Genomic DNA, 23449 nt, shown 5'->3' on the forward strand with positions numbered 1-23449 from the left:
GGAGGCTTATCAGCGTCGGGGCTCAGAGCTGATGGTGGAAAAAGACAAGTGTCTCTTACAGGGTTCTCCAAGAACACCTGTCTCTTGAGGATATTCTTGTGGGTCCTAGAAGCTCAGATGCTGCTGTTTTGATTTGAAGATGCCCCTGAATTGGTGCATTATTTTCATGCCTTAGAAGGATGGTTTTTCTTTCCACAAATACCAATTCATTTGTCAAAGTTTATTTACTTCTTTAAAATGTTAATGCTGCCAGAAGGCATTTTATCGCTTGCATGGAACTTAATTAAAATACCCTATAAAAAGATTCTCAATTTTTATTCAGAGCTGTTGAATTATTTTGCAATTCACATAAAAACCCATCCTGTGTTGCAAATCATAATGAAATACAAGTTCACGGAGACGGAAGATTGCTTGAGAACCTTTCTGGGTTCCTCCCCGCTGCTGCCCTGGGGCCTGCGTTTCCTCTCCCTGCAGTGGGTGGCACGAGGGTTGGGTCTCTTTGGACTCGTTGGCCAGGCTCTCACGGCTATCACAAGTCATCCGGCCTTTTCAGGGCCCACCCTGCAGTGAAAGCTGAGAAAAGACCGTGGTTTTGGTCAGTTCGTGGTTGTGTTTTGTCCGCTTGGCAGCAGACCGGTTTTGGCAGGTGGCTAGACCGGGATGGATGGCTTTATGACTGTCGAGACCCTTCCGAGACTATCTACTCCGTGTTCAGTGTCGCCGTGTTCATGGTTCCTGCAGTTTTGACAGTCACATCGTTACCGCTGCTTCCCCCTTAGTGGAGGTGTGAGGAGATCTGGGGTCGAGAGGAACGTACCTTCATTGAGTGCAGGTGGCTGCGTTCAGGTTGTTTGTGCTGCGCCAGTGCTGCGTCCGGGCATAAGTGTCATTTTCTTTCTCTCGCCTTGCTCATCAGGAATAAACCACGCTGGGGATGGCAAAATGCTGAGTATTTTATTTATGCTCTCTGTAGTTTGCATGTATGTAAGGCTGTGATTTTTTTTTTTTTTTTTTTGTCTTTTAGAGCCGTACCTGCGGCATATGGAGGTTCCCAGGCTAGGGGTCGAATCGGAGCTGTAGCCACCGGCCTACGCCACAGCCACAGCAACACCAGACCCAAGCCTCATCTATGACCTACACCACAGCTCACAGCAATGCTGGATCCTTAACCCACTGAGCAAGACCGGGGATCGAACCCACTTCCTCATGGATACCAGTTGGGTGCGTTAGTGCTGAGCCATGATGGGAACTCCAAGGCTGCGATTTTTAAGTAGTTAGAACTTCATTAATAATTCATTAATTTGAATTCAGAAAATCCACATTGTAGAATAGGATCTAGGCTGACATGTACTTTTGCGTGGAGTAAGAGGTTTTTTTGCAAAAGCAGATTAAAACCTTTTTTTTTCTTTTTACGGCTATAGCTGTGGAGGGAGGGCAGAGGTGGAACCTATTTGCATTCCTACCAACAGTGTAGGAGGGTTTTTTTTTCGCCACGCTCTCCCCAGCCTTTATTATTTGTAGACTTTTTGATGATGGTCATTCTGACTGGAGTGAGGTGATACCTCATTGTAGTTTTGATTAGCATTGCTCTAATAATTAGTGATATTAAGCACTTTTTCATATGTCTGTTGACCATCTGGTGTCTTCTTCAGAAAGATGTCTGTTTAGATCGTCTGCCCGTTTTTTGATTGGGCTGTTTGTTTTCTTAGTATTGACCTGCATGAGCTGTTTCTATATTTTGGAGATTGGTCGCTTGTCAGTCACTTTGCAAGTATTTTCTCCCATTCTGTGGGATGTCTTTTTTTTTTTTTGCTTCTTAGGGCCTTACCTGTGACATATGGAAGTTCCCAGGCTAGGGGTTGAATTGTAGCTACAGCTGCCAGCCTGTGCCACAGCCATAGCAACACCATATCTGAGCTGCATCTACAAGATACACCACAGTTCACAGCAATGCCGGAGCCTTAACCCACTGAGCGAGGCCAGGGGTAGAACCTGCATCCTCATGGATCCTAGTCAGGTTTGTTAACCGTTGAGCCATGATAGGAATGCCTTTTTTTTTTTTTTTTTTAATGATTTCCTTTGCTGTACAGAAACTTTTAAGTTTAATGAGGTCCTATTTGTCTATATTTTCATTGCTCTAGGAGGTAGATCAAAAAAATAATGCTGTGATTTATGTCAGGGTGTTCTGCCTATGGTTGCCTCGAGGCATTTTGTAGTATCCAGTTTTACAGTTAGGTCTTTAATCCATTATGAGTTTATTTTTGTGTGTAGTATAAGAGAATATTCTAATTTTATTTTTTTACATGTAAATGTCTAGTTTTCCCAGCACCACGTAGTGAAGAGACTGTCTTTTCTCCATTGTACATTCTTGCCTCCTTTGTCATAGACTGGAGTTTTCTATCCTGTTCCATTGATCTATATTTCTGTTTTTGAGCCAGCACCATACTGTTTTGATGACTGTAGCTTTGCAGTGTAGTCTGAAGTCAGACAGGCCTGATTCTTCCAGCTCCGTTTTTCTTTCTCAAGATTGCTTTGGCTATTCAGGGTCTTTTGTGTTTCTATACACATTAAAATATTTTTTTGTTCTAGTCATGAGACTATAAATTATAATTCTCCTCTTTTTGTTATACCAGATTCCCAGATGCTTCTTCCAGGTGGAATTTTTTTTTTTTTTTTAATGGCTGCACCCATGGCACATGGAAGTTCTGGGGCCAGTAACTGAATCTGAGCCACGGCTGTGACCTGTGTTGCAGCTGCGGAAATGCTGGATTGTATAACCCACTGCACCAGGCCAGGGATCAAACCCAAGCCCCTGCAATAACCTGAGTCCCTGCAGTCATATTCTTAACACACTGTGCCACAACAGGAATGCCTTCCAGGAAGAGTATTATGTATTTAGTTGAGATGACTAGTCATTTAGTTATCCATTTAGCACATGTTTACTGAGTACCTGTGATGGGTTGGGTGCTGGGATGGAATGAGAACAAAGAGACAAATGTGATCCCGCCCACAGGATATTAATGTGGGTCCCAGCATCAGTAATAATGAAGATTAATGTATTTACCTATAGGTAATGAAATTCCTATTTCTTTTCAAATATTCTTCTGCTTTGGTATTTTAATAATTTAGAGAGCCCTTTCCTGTGTCATTCTGCTTTGTGGGCATTGTCCTAGGCTATCATTTCTATCATCATTATTTTTTGCTCATTTTATAATATTTGGAGGAAAGACTTTAATCCAAAGTCGCTCATGCCTTATGGCGGGAGTCATGGCATCGGCCTCTGGTTAGCCCTCATGCTTTCCTTTGGTCATTGTTGTCCAGGTAGGTTTTTTTTTTTTTTTTTAAATTGTGGAACGCATAGTAAACAATGCAAATAGCCTCATGTTTATTTATGTCTTACATATACATAGTAACCCAGTTTATTTCCATGTATGTTTGGGGTTATATGTATGTATGCATCTATAGTATATGGTTATGACAAATAACAAACTCGCCATTTCAGCCTTTTAGAAAGGTTGGGTTCCAGGCCGTTTGGAGGCTTGAGGGTTTTCTGTGCCTTCCCTGCTTCTCCAGTGGCAGGATCCAGTTGGGGGATGGGTTGGGGCATGGGCCGGAGTCACCCACAGGCCTGCAGCTCCGGGGGTGGGGACACCGGCAGCTCATGGCAAAGGGCAGGAGGGGCCTTTCTTCCTGGTGACCTTTGCACCCTGGCCTTTTTTTTTTTTTAATCATCCTGGAGGAACACAGTCTGGGCTTTGGGTTATCAGTAAGTTTAATGAGACACCCTCTGTGACATCTGCCAGTCACTCGATAAGTTTGGGTCAGCAAGGCTGCCCTTATCTGGCAAAGCTCATTAGCTCCTTCTAGGCACCGTGCCTGTAAGTGGAGCAGCTGCGGATGGAGTGGCCTGCCTGGCTGTGCCTGCCTTGTGCGGAGGGTCAGGCTCCCTGGAGGCAGGGAAAGCAAGCCTGAGAACAGCCTGAAGCCAGACAAACAGGCCTCCTCGCTGGAAGCAGCCTCTTCATTCACAGAGTTGGGTACGGAGTTTCCAGCCACGTGGGATAAAACAACTGAATGTAGCTGAAATTGAGAGGAAATACAACGATCCCTGCAGCACTGAAGCGCGTCCCTTCTGTGAACCACCACCCACTCCTTCCTGCTTTGCTCCACATGCTTTTCGCCTCACTTACGCTTGAGGTTTCAAAACTCAGGCTTTTGTTTGAAAACAGTTTCTGCATGCTCTCACGCCTTCTCTTGGCCCGTTGGCCATTTATTTTCAAGCCGTGTCCAGAGTGTCCGGAGGTGACTTGTGGCCTAGAGGGAGGCCACCAGTCATCTTAGCGCGTCTAATGGGAGAGCTCTTTCTGTTCCTTCAACCTCTCTTCATCTCTCTCTGCCTTTTTGAAATTAAAACTTATCTGATTATTCCTGTTCTAAAAGTAACACAGATTCGTGAAAATCCTCATGACAGAAAATACAAGAAATTGGAGAAAAGCACCCATTGTACAAAGATCTAGTCTCTGTTAACATTTCTTTTCTATCTTTTTTTCTACATGTTTGCATTTTTTTCTTTTTTGTGGTTGGGATTACTTAAAAAAATAAAATTCAGTGTGGGAGTTCCCTGGTGGATCAGTGGGTTAAGGATCTGGCATTGTCACTGCTGTGGCTCTGGTTACTGCTGTGGCTCAGGTTCAGTCCCTGGCCTGGGAATTTCTGCAGGCTCTGGGCACAGCCCCCCCCCCCCCAAAGTTCATTGTAGTGAAATAAGTATACCTTACATTTACCCTTTTAACCATTTTTCAGTGTTCTCTTGCTCTCTTTTAAAAGTGGGAACTATTGCCCTGTAGGCAGCAGCTTTTGGGTCTCCTGACTCTTTCCTGTAATTTCCTTCATACAGCAGAAGTGATGTAGCTCCGAAAAGCCAGAAGCCATCATCGTTAGCCAGTACTTGCCAGCATGTCCCCAGACCCCCCTCCCCGCCACGGTCTTTTGCTTTCTCAACAGTGTCACTGTCTGGGCAGCTAAATTTACATCACTCCAAATAAGCGTGGAGGTGCAGCACTGCTTGCTGTAAGTGTGGTCCTTAAAGTTCTCTAAATTGTTACTGGCTGGTCAGCCTCAGGCCCCTCTTGTCCTTCCCTCTGTCTTACTGAACAGACCATTTGGGATGCAATGTCTCATGATGATTTTCACACTTTTCCAAAGGATAATTGTCATTTTTAATGAGGCTGAAAGAAATACAATTTAACCCAGAGGATTTAAGCTCAAATAGTGACATTTCAGGTACTCTGCCATGGAGGGGGGGGTGTGTTTTGGTCAGGGACCCATCTGGGGATTCTTGAAGAAATAATCCAAAAAAAGAAACCAACCCAAGAAGACTCCCCCCAAGGCCCCCCCAAAGAAATAATCTGTAATTGTGATTTCTTGCTCTTTTTATGGCTGCATCCATGGCGTATGGAGGTTCCCAGGCCAGGGATTGAACCTGCACCTCTGATCTGCTGCACTTGGATTCTTTTTATTTTTAGGGCCGCACCCATGGCATGTGGAAGTTCCCAGGCTAGGGGTCCAGTTGGAGCTACAGCTGCCATCCTAGGCCACAGCCACAGCAATGTGGGATCCAAGCCGAGTCTGCAACCTACAGCACCGCTCACGGCAATGCCGGATCCTTAACCCACTGAGTGAGGCCAGGGATCAAACCCACGTCCTCAGGGATACTAGTTGGATTCGTTTCCATGATGCCACAGTGGGAACGCCTAGAGTCAGATTCTTAACCACAGTGGGGACTCCTCTGACTTGCCCTTCTTTAGGATGACTTCACGATTTATTGCGACTTTGCTTCTGGTCCAGGGGCCCCTCCCAGCTCGGGGAATGAGCAGCACTCGTCCGCCTCCATCTTTGAGCACGTGGACAGGATCTCCCGCTCCTCGGAGGCCAGTCGGCGGGTCCCCAGTAAGATCCAGCTGATCGCCATGCAGCCCATCCCAGCTCCTCCGGTTCCGCACCCCATACTGGCCGACCGAGTGGCAGAAACCAACAAAATCAACAAAGAGGTATTTGGCTTTATGAAATAGTATGTTAATAATAATAATAAAAAAAATCCTGATTTGGTCAGTGCTTAAAAGCGTGAATGTTACAGAGTCAGAAGGTTGCTAAGGAGCTGCGGATGTGTATTCTTAATTTTAAATCTGGCGCTCAGGGAATTCCTGTTGTGGCTCAGTGGTGACAAACATGACCAGTATCCATGAGGACTTGGGTTGCATCCCTGGCCTCCCTCAGTAGGTTAAAGATCTGTGTAGATTGCAAATACGGCTCAGATCCTGCGATGTTGTGGCCATGGTGCAGGCTGGCAGCTACAGCTCCAATTCCACCCCTAGCCTGAGGATCAGGGGTCCAATTTAACCCCCAGCCCAGGAACTTCCATATACTGCGGGTGCAGCCCTAAAAAAAAAAGACAAAAAGTAAATAAAATAACATTTTATTTATTTATACTACTACTTATAAAAAACTAAAAAAATAAATCTGACACTCAGTGCTTTTAAATCAGATGCTGTTCAGAGACGCTAGTGGGCGCTCTCTGGCAGGTGTGCAGGAGAGCGATCCCGGATGGCTTTCCTTAGAAAGCCCCACTTCAGTCTGCAGCTGGAGTTTGGGGCATTTGGATTTGGGGAAGATTCCTACCATTCCTAGAACAGAGCAGCTTGCTGTGCCTAAACTGTTGGAGCAAACATGGTTTATACTGAACCCCTCTTTCCTTCTGGGAGTCTGGAATTTTGCTCGGCAGAGGGTGCCTATGGGACTAGCCTCCAATAAGGATCCTGGGCACGGGTCTCTAAGGAGCTTCCATGGTGGGTGTCATCACAACTTGTTGCTGGAAAAATTAAGCGTATCCTGCATGATCCCTGATAGATCTACTCTGGCCCCAAAGATCTAGGTAATTCTTGGTAAAATACCCTATTCCCGCAATTCCTGGAAGAGTGAGTTAAATCTGCTTCCTTCGTACGATTTTGGGACCCAGACGTCTGGGTCAGGTCAGTGTCAACTGGAACCGGGGAGATCTGACCAGGTTGCACCTCGAGTGGAGTGAACGCTCTTTAGTGCTGCAGTTCGGGCCGTGTGCGGGCTGTCACTCTCCTGCCGCTAAGAAACGCCTGCTGTTCTTGTGAGTTCTGCCAGTTTGAAGTAATAATTGGTACCACTGATCCTCCCCCCCGCCCCCGCCCCCGTCCCCACTTTAAAGGTGCTCCTTAAAGTGGATTATCTGACATAAGTCACGTATCCACAGTTCTTACCATTTCTCCTCCCCACATTTCATTGGCTCCTTGCCAAGGACGTGACCACAAGAATGTGCTGTGGGTTTGACGGTGGCACTGCTGTCCCTTCTCACCGATGCCTGCATGACCCCATTCCTAGCCTAGATGTGTCCCCAGCAGTCCTGCATTGTGCCTGCCTCACACTGGCTGTGAGTGAGCCCCCTGGTAGGGGGGGTTTCCTCCACGTGGCCCAAAAAACAAACAAAATGTGCTCCCAGGCCCGTGACCTTACAGTGCAGTAGCACCGTGTCCACTGTTCCCTTTTCTTTTACTGTCTTTTAAAAATGTGTTTGATGCCTGTGTATGGCTATCGGAAGCATAGATATTGCTTATAAAGCATTAAATGAAAGCCTGACTTAAGAACAAGAGCCTTATCAGTACTGATGCACCTGCCTATTTACTTCATATGTAAAAATTGAAATGTCTTCTTTTTTTTGGTTTCTTTTTAGGGCTTCCCCCGCAGCATATAGAAGTTCCCAGGCTAGGGGTCAGGTCGTAGCTACAGCTCCGACCTACACCACAGCCACAGCAATGCCAGATCCGAGCCGCATCTGTGACCTACACCACCGCTCACGGCCATGCTGGATCCATTGAGCGAGGCCAGGGATTGAACCTGCATCCTCATGGATACTAGTCAGGCTTGTTACCACTGATGGGAACTCCTGAAACATGTTATTAGCAAATCTCTAGTGTATCTTGGTCCTTCTGGGAAGATTTCGTATAATTTATTTATTAAAGTGTGGTTTTTTTTTTTGGGGGGGGGGGGCAAAAAAATAGATTTATTAAGATAGGATGCTTTTGAGAGATGCAAGCAGGCAGGCAAGGAGGCTCTGCCCCCAGGATCCAGTGGGCTACAGTTTTATCATCCAAGGGAAGTTCAAAATGTTTTTTTAAAAAATTATTATTATTTTAAAAATTTATTAATGTTTTGGCTGTGCTCATGACATGTGGAAGTTCTCCGGCCAGGGATCAGACCTGTGCCACTGCAGTGACAATACTGAGTTTTAACCACTAGGCCACCAGGGAACTCCTATACATTTTAAAGAGCGATTAGATCTTAATAGAGTAAGAGGGGTTTCCTGGATTCTCTTGCCGGGAGGTTGTCGAGAATCTCTTCCACCTGATCCTCCTCAAACAGTCCCAGAGAGCACGTGGCTTCTGGTTCACCGGGGCATGGCCAGGAATGTTCCACCTTAACCTTGGCCTGCGGTCCTGCTCTCCTCTCCCAGGTGCATCCCTGGCCTGGTTTCCCTTTTCTCCCTCTGTCTCCATCTCCCTTGCTGTGAGGTCCTCTGAAGGAGGGCTCAGTGCTGGCAGAACCGGGGGACGCGCCTTGATGAAGGGGAGCCCTTCTTCGCCTGCCTTCTGCCACACCTGGCAGACCTGCCACTCCCTCAGCAGTGGCCTGTTCCCCCACACCTGCATCTGCACTCCTGGATCTGGCCCTCAGTGGGAGGCGTCTCCCTTCACCCCCTGCTCCCACTTTCTTCCCTCCCAGGCTGCAGAACCAACTGGCTCTGTAGACCCGTTCATGCCTCATGTAGCCAGTGAGGCCAAGTTCCCATACTCGGGTTCCTCCCACCCCCCCCCTTTTTTTTTTTCACTTTAGGGCCTCACCCATGGCGTATGGAAGTTCCCAGGCTAGGGGCTGAATCGGAACTATGGCTGCTGGCCTGCACCGCAGGCACAGCAATGTGGAATCTGAGCTGTGTCTGCGACCTACACCACAGCTCACGGCAACGCCGGATCCTTAACCCACAGAGTGAGGCCAGGGATCGAACTTGAGTCCTCATGGATACTAGTTGGGCTGGTTACTGCTGAGCCACAAAGGGAACTTTGGGTTCTCCTTTTTGAAGAGAAGGCTCTCACGTCAGGGAGCTTGCTTTGGTAACGCTAAGCATTATCAGTAAGGGGCATTTTATTGTCTAATGCAAATATCTTCCTCGAATCTGTCTTAATGTAGAAATCTCTGAGTTTCCCTCCTAACTCAGTGATTAACGAACCCAACTAGTATCCTTGAGAAATAGGATTCAATCCCTGGCCTCACTCAATGGGTCAAGGATCCAGCGTTGCCCTGAGCTGCTGTGTAGGTCCCAGATGCAGCTCGGATCCCGTGTTGCTGTGGCTCTGGTGGAGGCCGGCGGCTATGGCTCCGATTGGACCCCTTGCCTGGGAACCCCCATATGTGGCTGGTGCGGGCATAAAAAGATGAAAAACAAACCTCCCAAGTAGTGATACTATGGGCATTGATACTCTTGGGTATAAGTACGGGATCCTCTTTTCTCAGGGAGAATTGTATCTATTTGTCACTGTCCCTTAGTATCTTCAAAGTTGCCCCTGGCCGATTTCCCAGGTTTGAGTTATTTTGCGTTGGGGGCGGGGGTGTGTACACCCCCTCTCACACTCCTCGCGCTGAGTTTGAGTTTGGAGACAGCTCGTAGGCAGTGGCAGGTTCACTGCGCCCCCGTGTGTGTGTGTGCCTGGCCTTGTCACTCCTTTGGGGCCTCGTGGGAGCCTAGGACAGCCACTGGGAGCGGGGAGGCCCTCTCAAGATGCTTTCTGTGCTGGGCCCCAGAAACCTGCAGAACTTTCGTCTCTCTCGTTTCCCAGATTCAGACGGCGCTGCGGCACAAGTCGGAGATCGAGCATCACCGCAACAAGATCCGGCTCCGCGCCAAGCGCCGCGGGCACTACGAGTTCCCGGTGGTGGACGACCTGTCCTCGGGGGACACGCGGGAGCGGCACCGCGTGTACCGTCGGGCACAGATGCAGATCGACAAGATCCTGGATCCCACGGCCAGCGTGCCCTCCGTGTTCATAGAGCCCAGGAAGAGGTGGGGGCCCTGCTGGAGGGGTACCAGGGCCCGGCCACTTTCAGGGAGAAGCTTCTGGAAGCAACTCCAGCTATGTAGGTGCTGGGAGGCCGTGATCCCACGGGCCATCAGCTGTGCATAGAAGGCTGAGTTCTTTCCACCTGCCCCCCTCGTAATCTCTAAGCATTTCTGTGGACTTAGGTTCTCCTAGAATTTAGCCCAAGGTCGGCCCCTTCCTTTTCAGACCTGCTCCCTGGCGCCCTCTCCTGGTCAGGCTCTCGGCCCCACTATCTCCACCTCCTATGCTCCGTCCCCAGGTCAGCAGGCAGGTCTCATTTCTTTTCCCACAGCCACCCTCAGAGACTTGGTCTCCTGGCCTCTGCAGACCCCCGCCCGCTAATGCAGAGGCATTTTCTGTAAGATCCGCTCTCATGGGTGCCTTGCTCTGCTCACCCTTGTTTCGGGCTTGGCTGGCTCTGGGGTGGAGCTGCTTCTCCGTCCTACGGCTCCCCACCGGCCCCAGCACAGAACAGAACTGCGGCTCCATTAGGCGGTGCCCCATCGCCCCCCAAACATGCCCTTGCATCCCCATTGCTGGCCTCTGGGCTGGTCCTGCCAGCCCCTCGTTCTCTTCCCCGTCTGCTGATCCTCCTCCCCCTTTGAGACCTTGGTCGGGCCCCAGGTTGCCTGCGATGACGTCACTGCTCACACGGCCCTCGCCCTTTTCTGAAGGTCTGTGTAACGACCTAAGGGCCTGAGTACATCCTGTCTTGCGTGCTTCTCACCTGCTCCCTGTGTTTGATAGCGTCTGGCCAGGCGGCCTGTGCGCTTTCTGGGAGCACAGACGGTGGGGTGTCTAGGCCAGTGGCCAGCAGATCCTCGCGTGCTCGGAAGACACTTCGTGGTCAGGTGACGCGCCGGTGGCAGGAGGGTTTATTTCCCACGATGATCACATCTTTTTCTCCTGGCAGCTCCAGGATAAAACGTTCTCCTAAGCCCCGCCGGAAACACCAAGTCAACGGCTGTCCGGGAGATGCCGAGAGGGACAGACTCATCACCACAGACAGCGACGGCACGTACAAGAGGCCCCCCGGTGTCCACAACTCTGCCTATATGGGGTGCCCGGTGTGTTATACTGACCTTTGCTTCTGGAATGGGGGCGGGGCGGCGGGGGGGGGGGGTCGTCTCCGGGAGAAGAGGATGGAGTGCCCGGTGTGATGGGGGTGCCGGTGGTTGATGCTGCAGGGCCAGCTGAGGTTGGGGGCGGGCGTGGGCCGCTCCTTTGAGGAGAGACTTGAGAGCAGGTGCCCCTGGGGGAGCCCTCTGGAGACACATTCCTGTATACAAGCCCTGCCCTCTCAGACGTGAAGGGGCACCTCTTGAGGTTAACTTGAAAACAGAGAAGTGTCCAGAAAGTTTTTTTTTGTTTGTTTTTTTCCTTCCCTGGGTCAGAGAGTTGTTTGAGTTTCCTGGTGGTTTCTAGAAGGGATATTTAGGGGTTTGCACCCCCTTCTGCTCTTAGAGTGCTAAGAAGATGTTACCTTTATTAACTTATGTATTTCTAATTTTAATGGAAGAAAGAGCTTCATGGGAATTAAGAAATAGGGAATTAGAGAGTTCCTAATGTGACTCAGTGGATTGGGAGCCTGACTAGTATCCATGAGGATGGGGTTTGATCCGCCTCGCTTAGTGGGTTGGAGGATGCAGTGTTACCTCGAGCTGTGGTGTGGGTTGCAGATGCAGCTCGGATCTCGTTGTTGCTGTGGCTGTCGTGTGGACTGGCAGCTACAGCCCCGATTTTACCCCTGGCCTGGGAACTTCCGTATGGTGCCGGTGTGGCCCTAAATTCAAAAAAAGAAAGAAAGAAATAGAGAATTAAACAATTTTTTTAAAAGAAAAGGGGCACCTATAGAGTTGCTTGAAATGTCAGAGCAGACGTTAGCAGCGCTAAAACACATACAGACCCCACCGAGTAGGGAAGAAAGGGTCAGCCTCCCCCATGGGCTATGAGAAACACACACAAAAACACCCCAAGACGGAGCGGGAGCCCCAGATGCCCAGTGTGTCCGGCAGCACGAGAATACACCGTTAACGTCTGTAGCCCTGAGCCAGGGTGCAGCCTTGTCTAATTGCACAAGGCCCCTTCCTCCTGGAGGCAAACTGACAGAGCCATCCTTGTTAGAAATTAGCAAAAAACATATACTGAGGCGTTCCCATCAATGGCGCAGCAGAAATGAATCCGACTAGGAACCAAAAGGTTGTGGGTTCGATCCCTGGCTTTGTTCAGTGGGTTAAGGATCTGGTGTTGCTGTGAGCTGTGGTGTAGGTCGCAGATGCAGCTCGGATCCTGTGTTGCTGTGGCTGTGGCATAGGCTGGCATCTACAGCTCTGATTCAACACCTAGCCTAGCCTGGGAACCTCCACATGCTGCGGGTGTGGCCCTAAAAGGCAAAAACAAAACAAAACCTAAGACCAAAAAAAAAACCCACATATTGGTATTTGGCTTAAGTATAATTGAGTCATGATTATCTGAAAGAATCAGGCTTTTTCTTGGGCACTTACTGTGTTTTTGGTGTTCTGAGACCTGCCCGAACCTTCACACCCAGCTCATCAAGGCTGGCGTGGTTCAGAAGGGTGGAGGAGCTCCAAATTAGGCGGCTTTGCTCCTCAACAGAATGCATGGAATCTCTTCCCAAGGTGTGAATGACTTCCTACGGTGGGGGAAACCATCGCGGGCGGTTCTCACAGTAGGTGGCGCTCTTGAGCTGCTGCTGTGTTTCTGGGCCTCTTCGGCGTCAGGTTGATCTGGGGAGGGCTGTCCTCTTGGCTCTGCAGGATGGTCCTTGGGAGCTTGTGTTTTGTTTCTTGCGGGGACTCTGAGGTCCTGTTGTCTGAAACCAACAAGCAGAAGAAGGGGAAGCATTTCTTCCCCCAGGAAGGGGCCCCAGAGCTCTTTCTCTGAGAAGAATCTGCAGGAGAGACTTTTTTAGTCCCTTCCCCCCCTTTTTTAGGAGCCCCGAGTTCCTTCATCCAAGGCTGCTGAGCTTTGTGTGGGGAATAATCTGTCTTCCCCTTGCTCTCTCCATTCGCCTTCGTCAGAGACCCTCAATCAGGCCTCTTTTATGGCGGCCCAGGCCATCCTCTTTCTCTTTGCTTTTTTTCTTAGCAGAAGGCACGGAGGTTCCTCCCTCAGCTGGTGGAAAAAAGCCCTTCGCTGGAGAAAACCACCTCCGTCAGCAGTTAGCCCCAGTGACTCCATTTTTATCAAAGATTCCCTGAAAGATTACTCTTCCTCAAAGGGACTTTTTACTTTCTCTCCCTAAAAATTGTAAAACACATTTTTTGGGGAACCCCCCCCCTTTTCTTAGGTAGTGTTTCATCTCGAAGGTTATGCTGGACGTACCTGTTTTTGAACTATCTTGAATTTTACTGTTTCCTCTCAAAATATCTTCTTGAGAGTTCTCTTCTCCTGAAGTGAAATAATTGGATTGCTTGCAACTAAAGTTACCTTGGTAATTTGGGCCTCAGCAAACTCTGGCCCTCAGGCCAAATCCAGCTTGCTGCCTGTTTCTGTAAATAAAGGTTTATTGGAACGCAGCCACACCCATCATTTTGTGTTCTCTTTGGCTGCTCTTGCTACAGTAGTAGAGTTGAGTAGCTCTATGGCTCATGAAGCCTAAAATGTTTCAAGCCTGATGTAATTTTTTATTTTTTTGTCTTTTTAGGGCCACACCTGCGGCATATTGAGGTTCCCAGTCTAGGGGTCGAATCGGAGCTGCAGCTGCTGGCCTACACCACAGCCACAGCCACGCTGGATCCTCAACCCACTGAGCGAGGACAGGGATCGAACCTGCCTCCTCATGGATACGAGGTGGGTTCCTTTCCACTGAGCCACAAGGGGAAGGTCACTCTTTGCCTTCTTGGCAGGGGTCATGGGACCAGTGAGAATCTGAGAGAGCCTAATTTCACACCTTCACCCCCTGTCTCTCTCCCTCTAAGAGTTAACCCTTCTCTAAAATTGTGACCGCTGAGGGTGAGGTAGCTGTTGGGGACTCTCCTCAAGTGGATGGTAGGTTTGTCCCCACCTCGGGAATCAGCCTTTGGGGCTGTGGCCACACCGCTCACATCGCGGTGAGGCAGTTACCTCGTCCACTTGCGGCACCACCGCCTGCGAACATTGCTTCTGGCTTTGGAGAGACCCTCGGGCTTAGCAGTCGGATGTTTTTACAGACCTGCTTTCCCTTTTCTCCGTGACCTGTTGCAGTGGCGGCCGTCTCCTCACCACCGTCTTCCCTGTGTGCGTCTCGAGAAAACCAAGAATGGGGAAAAGAGGGTGGGCCTTCTCTGCTCAAGGAGGGGAGTGACGTCTTTCCAGTGCTGCCCTGTCACCCGGAGACCTTTGGGGCTCCCAGTCCTGCCTTAGAGTCCCTAGGGGACAAGGTCATGCCCAGAGCCTGACCGGGCTGTCGTGGTTTTGGAGCCGCAGCCTTACAGAGCTGAGTGTGGGGGGTCCCGGGGGGGTGAGACCACCCACTCACCACGGTGGCCGGAGGAGCACCTGCCGTTCCGGAGGGCAGGCTCTGCCGAGCAGTGGTTGTCTCGGTGGAGGATGCGAGCCTGCTGATGCTTCCGAGGCTGCCAAGAGAATCCAGAAAATCTGAGTTCGAATAGGAAATTTCCAGATTGAAAAAATGCCAGTTATTGATTTTTTAAAAGACGGTGCAGGCCAAGCAAAACAGGTCCGTGAGCTGTTTGTGTAAGTCTGCCAGTTTGGTCATATGATTTTTCTCTCTGTTTGGAATTAAACAGCTGCTGCCCTTAGGTGCTTGATGCTGGCTGGCATGGTGGCTGATGTCTCTGGAGAGACCAGAGCCTTTAGGACATGTGTAGACAGTGAGCTAAGTGTAGGGATGTGTCTCTGGAATAGAGATTTTCTTGGTAAGAGACTCACTGATGCGGGCAGATATGGCAGTATCTTCCTTTGCTCCTGGCATGAGCTGGGCCAGCAGCGCACTGCAGTAAAGCATCCACCCTTCCTCATGGGCATGGAGGGCACAGCCTCTGGGGCAGGACGTCTCCTCTTTTCCGTGTGTCAGTTGCAGTAATTGTGACCCTTGGGCTTCTGGGGCCACCGAGACCAGAAAGGCCCCGTCTTCCATTGCCTCCTTGTTTTGTCTCTTAGAGTTTACCCAGTGTGTATGATGACACCGTTTTGCCCATAAGGCAGTTATCAGGGAATGAGAGTTTTTTTAAAAAAAAATCTTTTTGGAGTTCCCCTCGTGGCACAGTGGTTAATGAATCCGACTAGGAACCATGGGGTTGCGGGTTCGATCCCTGGCCTTGGTCACTGGGTTAAGGATCCAGCATTGCTGTGAGCTGTGGTGTGGGTCACAGACGAGGCTCGGATCCCACGTTGCTGTGGCTGTGGTGTAGGCCGGCGGCTACAGCTGATTAGACCCTTAGCCTGGGTACCTCCATATGCTGTGGGAGCGGCCCAAGAAATGGCAAAAAGACAAGAAAAAAAAATTCTTTTTTTTCTTAAAATACATAGGTAAAAAGCTTTATTATTTATATATTTGTTTGTATAATGATCATAACAATCCAATTTCACAGGATCATTCATGTCCCTGCCTCTTAGCCTGTGTGCATAGAATAGAATGTCAACTTTTCTTAACTCACGTTATTTAGGGATCCCTCCTTTTTAAAGAAATAGTTTCTGAATAAATAATTGGTACTATTTCGTGTTTGTAAAGAGCTGTCACAATAGGTATTAAAATTGTTTTTATGGGGCGTTTCCCATTGTGGCTCAGCGGGTTATGAACACAACTAGTATCCATGAGGATGCAGGTTCGATTCTTGGCCCCTCTTAGTGGGTTAATGTTCTGGCGTCGCTGTGAGCTCTGGTGTAGGTCACAGACTCAGTTTAGATCAGGCATTGCTGTGGCTGTGGTGTAGACTGGCAGCTGCAGCTCCGATTTGACCCATAGCCTGGGAACTTCCATATGCCGCAGGTGTGGCCCTAAAAAGTAAAAAAGCAAAAAAAAAAAAACAACACTAAAAACCAAAAATGTTTTTACATACGTAATTGTAGTATGGTGGTGACTTTGAACTCTTTGAGCGGTGTTTTTCCTCTTATTAACAAACTGATTTGGTTTTGGGTTTCCAAATCTATGGGAAGTTGACTAGATATTTTAGTACATAGACTCTGAGACATCACTTGCGAGGGGCTTTCAATGAAAAAATGTGTACTTCTAGCTCCTGAGATGCCTTTCAGGTAGTTGATTGAGCTTTGCTGGACACATGATTGTTGAATGTTTTTGCTTTTTTCTGATTCAAGCTTTTTGCCGCCTTGGAAGGTAATGCACATTCCTCAGCTGTGGGTTTAAAAATTCTCGTGGTGAACCTCTCCCTCGATGTCCGTGAACACGTTAAACGCCATGCCGGTCCCAGAGTTTTGTTTTCGGGGGTCGGGGGTCGCCACGGCCGTCCGTGTCTGATGCCTCACTCTGCTGTCTCCCCCCCACCCCAACTCTAGTCTGATCCCGACCTGCCGGCCGAAGTGCAGACGCCGTCCTCCGCTGAGCTGGGCCGGTACCCAGGCCTGCCCTTCCCCGCCTCCCAGTACGTCCCTCCCCAGCCGTCCATCGAGGAGGCACGCCAGACCATGCACTCCCTGCTGGACGATGCCTTCGCCCTCGTGGCCCCCAGCAGCCAGCCCCCTAACACTGGAGCTGCAGGCCCCGGGCTCCCGGCGGGCCTGCCCGTGAACAGCACCCCTTCCGGGGAAGAGCGACGAACCACCCAGTGGGGGTCCTTCTACAGCCCGGCTCAGACGGCCAACAACCCATGCAGTGTAAGTGTGGACCTTTTAGAATTCTCTCGTGGGCGAGAAGTTGGAGCTTTGTTGCCTGACTGCCTCATGTGCAGGATCCCGGCAATACTCTGGTCGGATTTAGTGAGAGAAAGCTTGGATGATGAGTCTTCGCTTGTATTATGTTCTCCTAAGTTAAGTCTCAAATGTTGAAGGCATTCTTTTATGCAACTTGGGTTTTTGTGGAAGTTCCCTGTTGTGGCACAGTGGAAACGAATCTGACTAGCATCCATGAAGATGCGGGTTCGATCCCTGGCCTCACTCAGTGGATTAAGGATCTGGTGTTGCCGTGAGCTGTGGTGTGGGTCGCAGACAAGGCTCGGATCCCGTGTTGCTGTGGCTGTGACGTAGGCCAGTGGCTACAGCTCCAATTCAACCCCTAGACTGGGACCCTCCCTATACTGTGGGTACAGCCCTAAAAAGACCAAAAAAAAAAAAAAAAAAAAGAAAAAGAAGATATAGTCTCGTTGCTGTCTCCGTAAAAGGTACAGTTAAGAATGTTCCTGAATCATTAAGCTTCATCTTGTAGGCCAGCTGGGACTTAAGAAGCCCTTGAGGCTCTTGGGAGCGTAGGCAGCGAGCCCACAAGTAGCCTAGCATGACCATTTTCAAATACCAGGTTTCTACCCTGGGAGTTGACATTTCAGTGTTTCATCTGTCTTTGTGATCCTTTATTTTTTTCACATTCAGTCAGGCCTTTCAAATGTTCTTTTCTTTTCTTTCTGTTCCCTCCCTCCCTTCCTTCCTTCTTTCCTTTCTTTCTTTCCAAAATTTTATTGGGGAATTCCTGCTGTGGCTCAGCAAGTTAAGAACCTGACTAGTATTCATGAGGACGCAGGTTCGATAGCCCCAGGTTAAAGCTGCTCTCTTTCTCCCTAACAGCGTAAAAGTAAGACTTGAACCTGAACAAAGCTCAAGAATATTTATATAGAAAATCAAAGATATGCAGCATCCAACAAGGTAAACTTCATAATGTCTGGCATCCAGTCAAAACTAACCAGACAAGCAGAGGAGCAAGAAAATGCACAGATGATAGCATTAGTAGACAAAGATATTAAAAGAATTATTATGACACAAATCAAACTTAGATGTGAAAACTATGATGTCTGAGTTGAAAAATACACTGCAGATAAATGGCAGATTGGATATTGCAGAAAAAAAGATTAATAAAATAAGCTTGAATATGTGGTAATAATAACTATCCAACATGAAACAGAGCAAATACTCGGCTAAAAGTGAATAACTCATTAGTGAGTTATGGGAATAATAGGTAGACTAATATACATGCAATTGGAAGTTTTGAAGGAGGGGAAAGAGAGTCAAAAAAAAGCAATTAAAGGAATAATGGCCAGAAGTTTCCTGAATTTGATGGAAACTTTAAATCTGCAGATCCACAAAATTCGATGAACCATATATACAAGAAACATGAAGAAAACTATTCTAAAAATGTCACAGAATTCCTGTCGTGGCTCAGTGTTAACGAACACAACTAGCATCCTTGAGGACATGGGTTTTATCCCTGGCCTCGCTCAGTGGTTTAAGCATCCAGTGTTGCCATGAGCTATGGTGTAGGTCACAGAGGCAGCTCAGATCCTGCATTTCTGTGGCTGTGGTGCAGGCCAGCAGCCATAGTTCTGATTTGACCCCTAGTCTGGGAACCTCCATATGCCATGGTGCAGCCCTAATAAGACCAAAAAAAAAAAAAAAAAAATCAGTGAAATTGCTTAAAATAAGTGATAAAGATCTTTAACTCATCCACAGCAAAAGGGCAGATACTATATAGTGGAACAAAAGTAGGGATGACAGCAAAATTCTCATTGTCCAGAAGACAGTGGAACAAATCTTTAAAGAACTGAACAAAAAAACTATCAACCTAGAAGTCTATATCCAGTGAAAATCTCTTTCAAACTAAGGTGAAATAAAAGCTTTTTCAGGAGTTCCCGTCGTGGCGCAGTGGTTAACGAATCCAACTAGGAACCATGAGGTTGTGGGTTCGATCCCTGGCCTTGCTCATTGGGTTAAGGAACTGGCATTGCTGTGGCTGTGGTGTAGGCCAGCAACTATAGCTCCAATTTGACCCCTAGCCTGGGAACCTCCACATGCTGAGGGAGTGGCCCTAGAAAAGACAAAAAAAAAAAAAAAAAAAGCTTTTTCAGACACACAGAGGATGAAAGATTGCATCACTGGCAGACCTGCTTTAAAAGAAATGTTACAGGAAGTCCTTCAGGCAGAAGTAAAATGATACTAGATAAATGAATGAATAATACCAGATCATACCAAAAAATATGAATGAAAAGCAGTAGTAATATAAGTATGTGGGTAATGATAGAAAACTTGTGCTTCATTATTTAAATCTTTTAAAGAGATAATTGACTATTTAAAGTAAAGTAGTAGCTAAGCAGAGTAGTAGTATCGTGAGGTTAGAAGTGAAATGTAGGAAAACTATAGCACCCAGACCAAATGATGAGAAATAGAAGGATGCTGTTTTAGGGTTCTTATACATCAAGTGGAATAATAGCACTTGAAGGTAGACTGTGATAAATGAAAAATATATAATAAAAACTCCAAAGCAACACTTAAAAAGCAGTTGTAGCTAATAAACCAACATAGGAGTAAAAATGAAATAATTTAAAAAATAGTCCAAAAGAAGGCAGAAAAGGGGGAAAAGAAGAACAATGAATAGATGAGACAAAGAGAAAACAGATACCAAGATGTTAGATTTAAATCTAGCCTTGTTAATAATCATATTAAATGTAAATGGTCTAAACATCCCTATTAAGGGGCAGAGATTGTCAGGTTGGATAAAAAGGAAGATTTAGTTATCTGCTGCCTAAAAAAGACATCCAGGAGTTCCCGTTGTGGTGCAGTGGTTAACGAATCCGACTAGGAACTATGAGGTTGCAGGTTCGATCCCTGGCCTTGATCAGTGGGTTAAGGATCCATAGTTGCTGTGAGCTGTGGTGTAGGTCGAAGACGCGGCTCGGATCCCGAGTTGCTGTGGCTGTTGCGTAGGCCGGTGGCTACAGCTCCGATTCGACCCCTAGTCTGGGAACCTCCATATGCCGCGGAAGCGGCCCAAGAAATAGCAAAAAGACAAAAATAAATAAATAAGTAAATAAAAAATAATACCAAAAAAAGACATCCACATTAAATATAAAGGCACAATTAGGTTAAAAGTGTGGAGAAGGATATATCATGCTAACAATAATCACAAAACATGGAGTGGCTTTATTAATATTAGCCAAAATCGGACTCATGGTAAAGAATATTGCCATGGATAAAGAGGATCATGTCATAACTGATAAAGTGGCCAATTTACTAACGTCATAAAACCGTAACTATTTATGCACCTAATAAAAGCACTTCAAAAATACACAAAGCAGAACCTGGTAGATCTGCAAGTAAATATAAATAAATCCACAGCTGTGGACAGAGATTTCAGCACTCCTCTTTCAGTAATTGATAACATGAGGGCTGTCGCCCCTTGGTTCTGGGAGACTAACCCCAAGTGGGAAGTAAAAGTGATGAGACACGAGGCAGGAGAGTGAAAGTAAGAAGCTGAGAGATTTGGAGACTCCGTCCTGAGAGGAGTGCCTGGAGACAGAAGGGTTTTGAGCAGGCTGGAGACATCGTTAGATGTGCCTTTTTGAAAGATTTCTCTCGTTCTCCACTGAAGAGTGATTTTTCACAGTGTGAAGACCAGAGGCAGGGAAATAATTAGGGAACGACGGTAGTAATCTTGGTGAGAGATGTTGATGGTTCCAGCTGGTGTTACGGATGCAAGAGGAAAAAACGACGTGGCTTCAGCACGTCTAACTGCTGATGGCACTGAGCCGGTGGAGAAGGAGCGCTTGATGATACTAGAAACGGGACCCAGAGCACTGATGGAGGAATTCACTGGAGAAAAAAGGGGATCTATTTGCTCTAATTTAACAGGCGGGAGGGAGGAAGAGTTGTGTGCAGGTGCAGTCAAGTTTGTAATCGCGTGGCTGTACGTTGCAGGACCACCCATCTCATGGCGTAGCTTCTGTTCTCACAGTAGAGAAGGCCATGTATTCTGTTGAGAATGCAGGGCAGAGTGTGGCAAGGCAAGAGGCTGAGGGAGAGTGGAGCCTTGAAATACTGTGGAAAATGAGAGAAAACAGATGAGGGACATGGGAGTGATGACTTAGCATGGAGGCCCCCGTTCAGATGGACGATGGTGAAGTTATAGTGGCAGAACTTCGTGGACTTCTGTAGTTCTGTTTACCAGCATTCAGATACCCAAGAGAGACAAGGAGAAAACAGGCAGCTGGGCTGATCTGGGACGGAGACTTTCCCAGGCACTGTGATGAAAGTTCAGCTGGACGGAAATGTTCGCATCAGAGGATGTAGTTGAAATGATGGTGGACTAAGCACTGAAAGGGACAGTAGAAAGGAAGTTGAGGTCAGTTAAACATGCTGGCACTTTTAGAATCTTCCGCTTGACTCTGTCCCCTGCATTACGCTGGGGGAGCCGCCATCGTCTCTAGGCAGATTATCGAAAGGCTTCCTAATTGTCTCCCTGCCTCTGGTCTTGAATGTAGGATGCCAGGGTGGTGGCTGACAAGTAAAACACCATTTATTGGCATGGAACAGGCCAAGGAGTTGAGAGGCTCACACAGTAGGTGCATCCTCTGAGTGACAAGAAGACTTGGAGTGAAGAGGGCCTAGCAGGAGCGCCTGCACTTAGTCTTGAGTTTTCCAAAGGGAGAGTTCTCATCTCACTTCCAGTCTGAATTTGTCCCCTGCTGGTATTTTCATGTTGCTTCGTTATGTTCTCAATGCTCCTTGTAGTGCTGGATGCAGGAATCTGTGGCCGTCTTAACTTCCCCCTTCCTAACAGAAGAGAGACATGCCCTGTCTACTAGGATGTGTAAGTAGTGCTCGGCACTGAACTAGTTTTTCTGAATCATTTCTCCTCCCACCCCCCCCACCCCACATAACCAGTGTCTATCTTGTCTTAAGATTCAACTCTTTTTTTTTTTTTTTTTGATTTTTTAGGGCCACACCTGTGACATAGGGAAATTCCCAGACTAGGGGTGAAATTGGAGTTGCAGCTGCCAGCTGACACCACAGCCACAGGAACACAGGATCCGAGCCACGTCTGCGACCTACACCACAGCTCATGGCAACATGGGATCCTTAACTCATTGAGCGAGGCCAGGATTGAACCTGCATCCTCTGGGATCCTAGTCGGGTTCATTAACCACTGAGCCACAAAGGGAACTCCCAGGGAAACTTTCTTTTGTTGTGCTTCTGAAGTAATTTTTCTTACTCTATTCTATTTATTGGAGTTGAAGGTGCCGATTATTTTTATGTTGCCTCATCTTTGTCTCTTTTCTGTGTCTATCATTTAATCTCTAATTGCTTTAGCTGCTTTTATTCTTTTTTCTCTTTTCTCTATGGCATTGATTTGGTTTTAAGCCGTATCTATTCTTTTCCTTGTGCATTGATTTCTTCAAGTCATACTGGCACTGTTTTGGTCTTTGAATTACTTCCATAGTTCTGTGGTTTCCCATTTTGGTGTTTTATCATCACATTTTATTTTTTATTTTTATTTTTTTGTCTTTTTTTTTTTTTTTTTTTTGGCATTTCTTGGGCCGCTCCCACGGCATATGGAGGTTCCCAGGCTAGGGGTCTAATCGGAGCTGTAGCCACCAGCCTAAGCCAGGGCCACAGCAACGCAGGATCCAAGCCGCGTCTGTGACCTACACCACAGCTCATGGCAACGCCGGATCATTAACCCACTGAGCGAGGCCAGGGATCGAACCCGCAACCTCATGGTTCCTAGTCGGATTCGTTAACCACTGTGCCACGACGGGAACTCCTATCATCACATTCTAAAACTTAGAAAAAGGGATTACTAAAGTTTGCTGGTGGCCTCACAGGTAAGGATTTGGTGTTGTCACTGCTGTGGCTCAGGTTCGATCCCTGACCCAGAAACTTTTGTGTGCCATGGGCACAGCCAAAAAAAAAAAAAAAAAAGGTCTTGGTATTCTTACTAAGTTAGGGGCTGTATTGTGTGGCCAGAATCTTTTGGGTCTTTTTCCCTTGGCCATTGCTTTTCTCAGTTTCTGGCATGATTCCACTTTTATTTACTTGTTTGGTTTCTGCTGATGAGTTGTAGCCGTGATTTTTGACATAATTTGTGTTACTATTTCTGTTGTTTCCCCATTGTTCATACATGTTGCAGATGAATAATTCTATGATAATGCCTTAATCTACCGTGTTAACTAAGAATGCTGACCCATAACAAGATTTTTGACAAATACTGTTATTGAGTGGTTTTCTTGTTGGGAACTTTTGATGTTACCCTGGTGTGTTTTGATGGGAGTGGTAACAGTTGAGTCTAGTGGAAAACCAGAATCCTGGGCTGTATCGGGGCATATCTACTACAACGTCAACATGTTTATAAATTAGCTGTGAAGTTACTC

The 23449-nt window shown here is 47.5% G+C and overlaps 1 protein-coding gene across 1 annotated transcript in view; it reads left to right on the plus strand.

The window, feature by feature from the left end:
* KIAA1549 (KIAA1549 ortholog) overlaps nucleotides 1-23449 on the plus strand; it is an 84047-nt gene that overhangs the window by 44332 nt on the left and 16266 nt on the right. The window contains exons 12-15 of the mRNA XM_047763239.1: nucleotides 5848-6050; nucleotides 9921-10144; nucleotides 11095-11248; nucleotides 16659-16976. Of these exons, the coding sequence (XP_047619195.1) occupies nucleotides 5848-6050; nucleotides 9921-10144; nucleotides 11095-11248; nucleotides 16659-16976 (899 nt within the window). The remainder of the gene's footprint in view (nucleotides 1-5847; nucleotides 6051-9920; nucleotides 10145-11094; nucleotides 11249-16658; nucleotides 16977-23449) is intronic.

This window comes from Phacochoerus africanus, chromosome 16 (genome assembly GCF_016906955.1).
Source record: "Phacochoerus africanus isolate WHEZ1 chromosome 16, ROS_Pafr_v1, whole genome shotgun sequence".
NCBI classification, from domain to species: domain Eukaryota; kingdom Metazoa; phylum Chordata; class Mammalia; order Artiodactyla; family Suidae; genus Phacochoerus; species Phacochoerus africanus.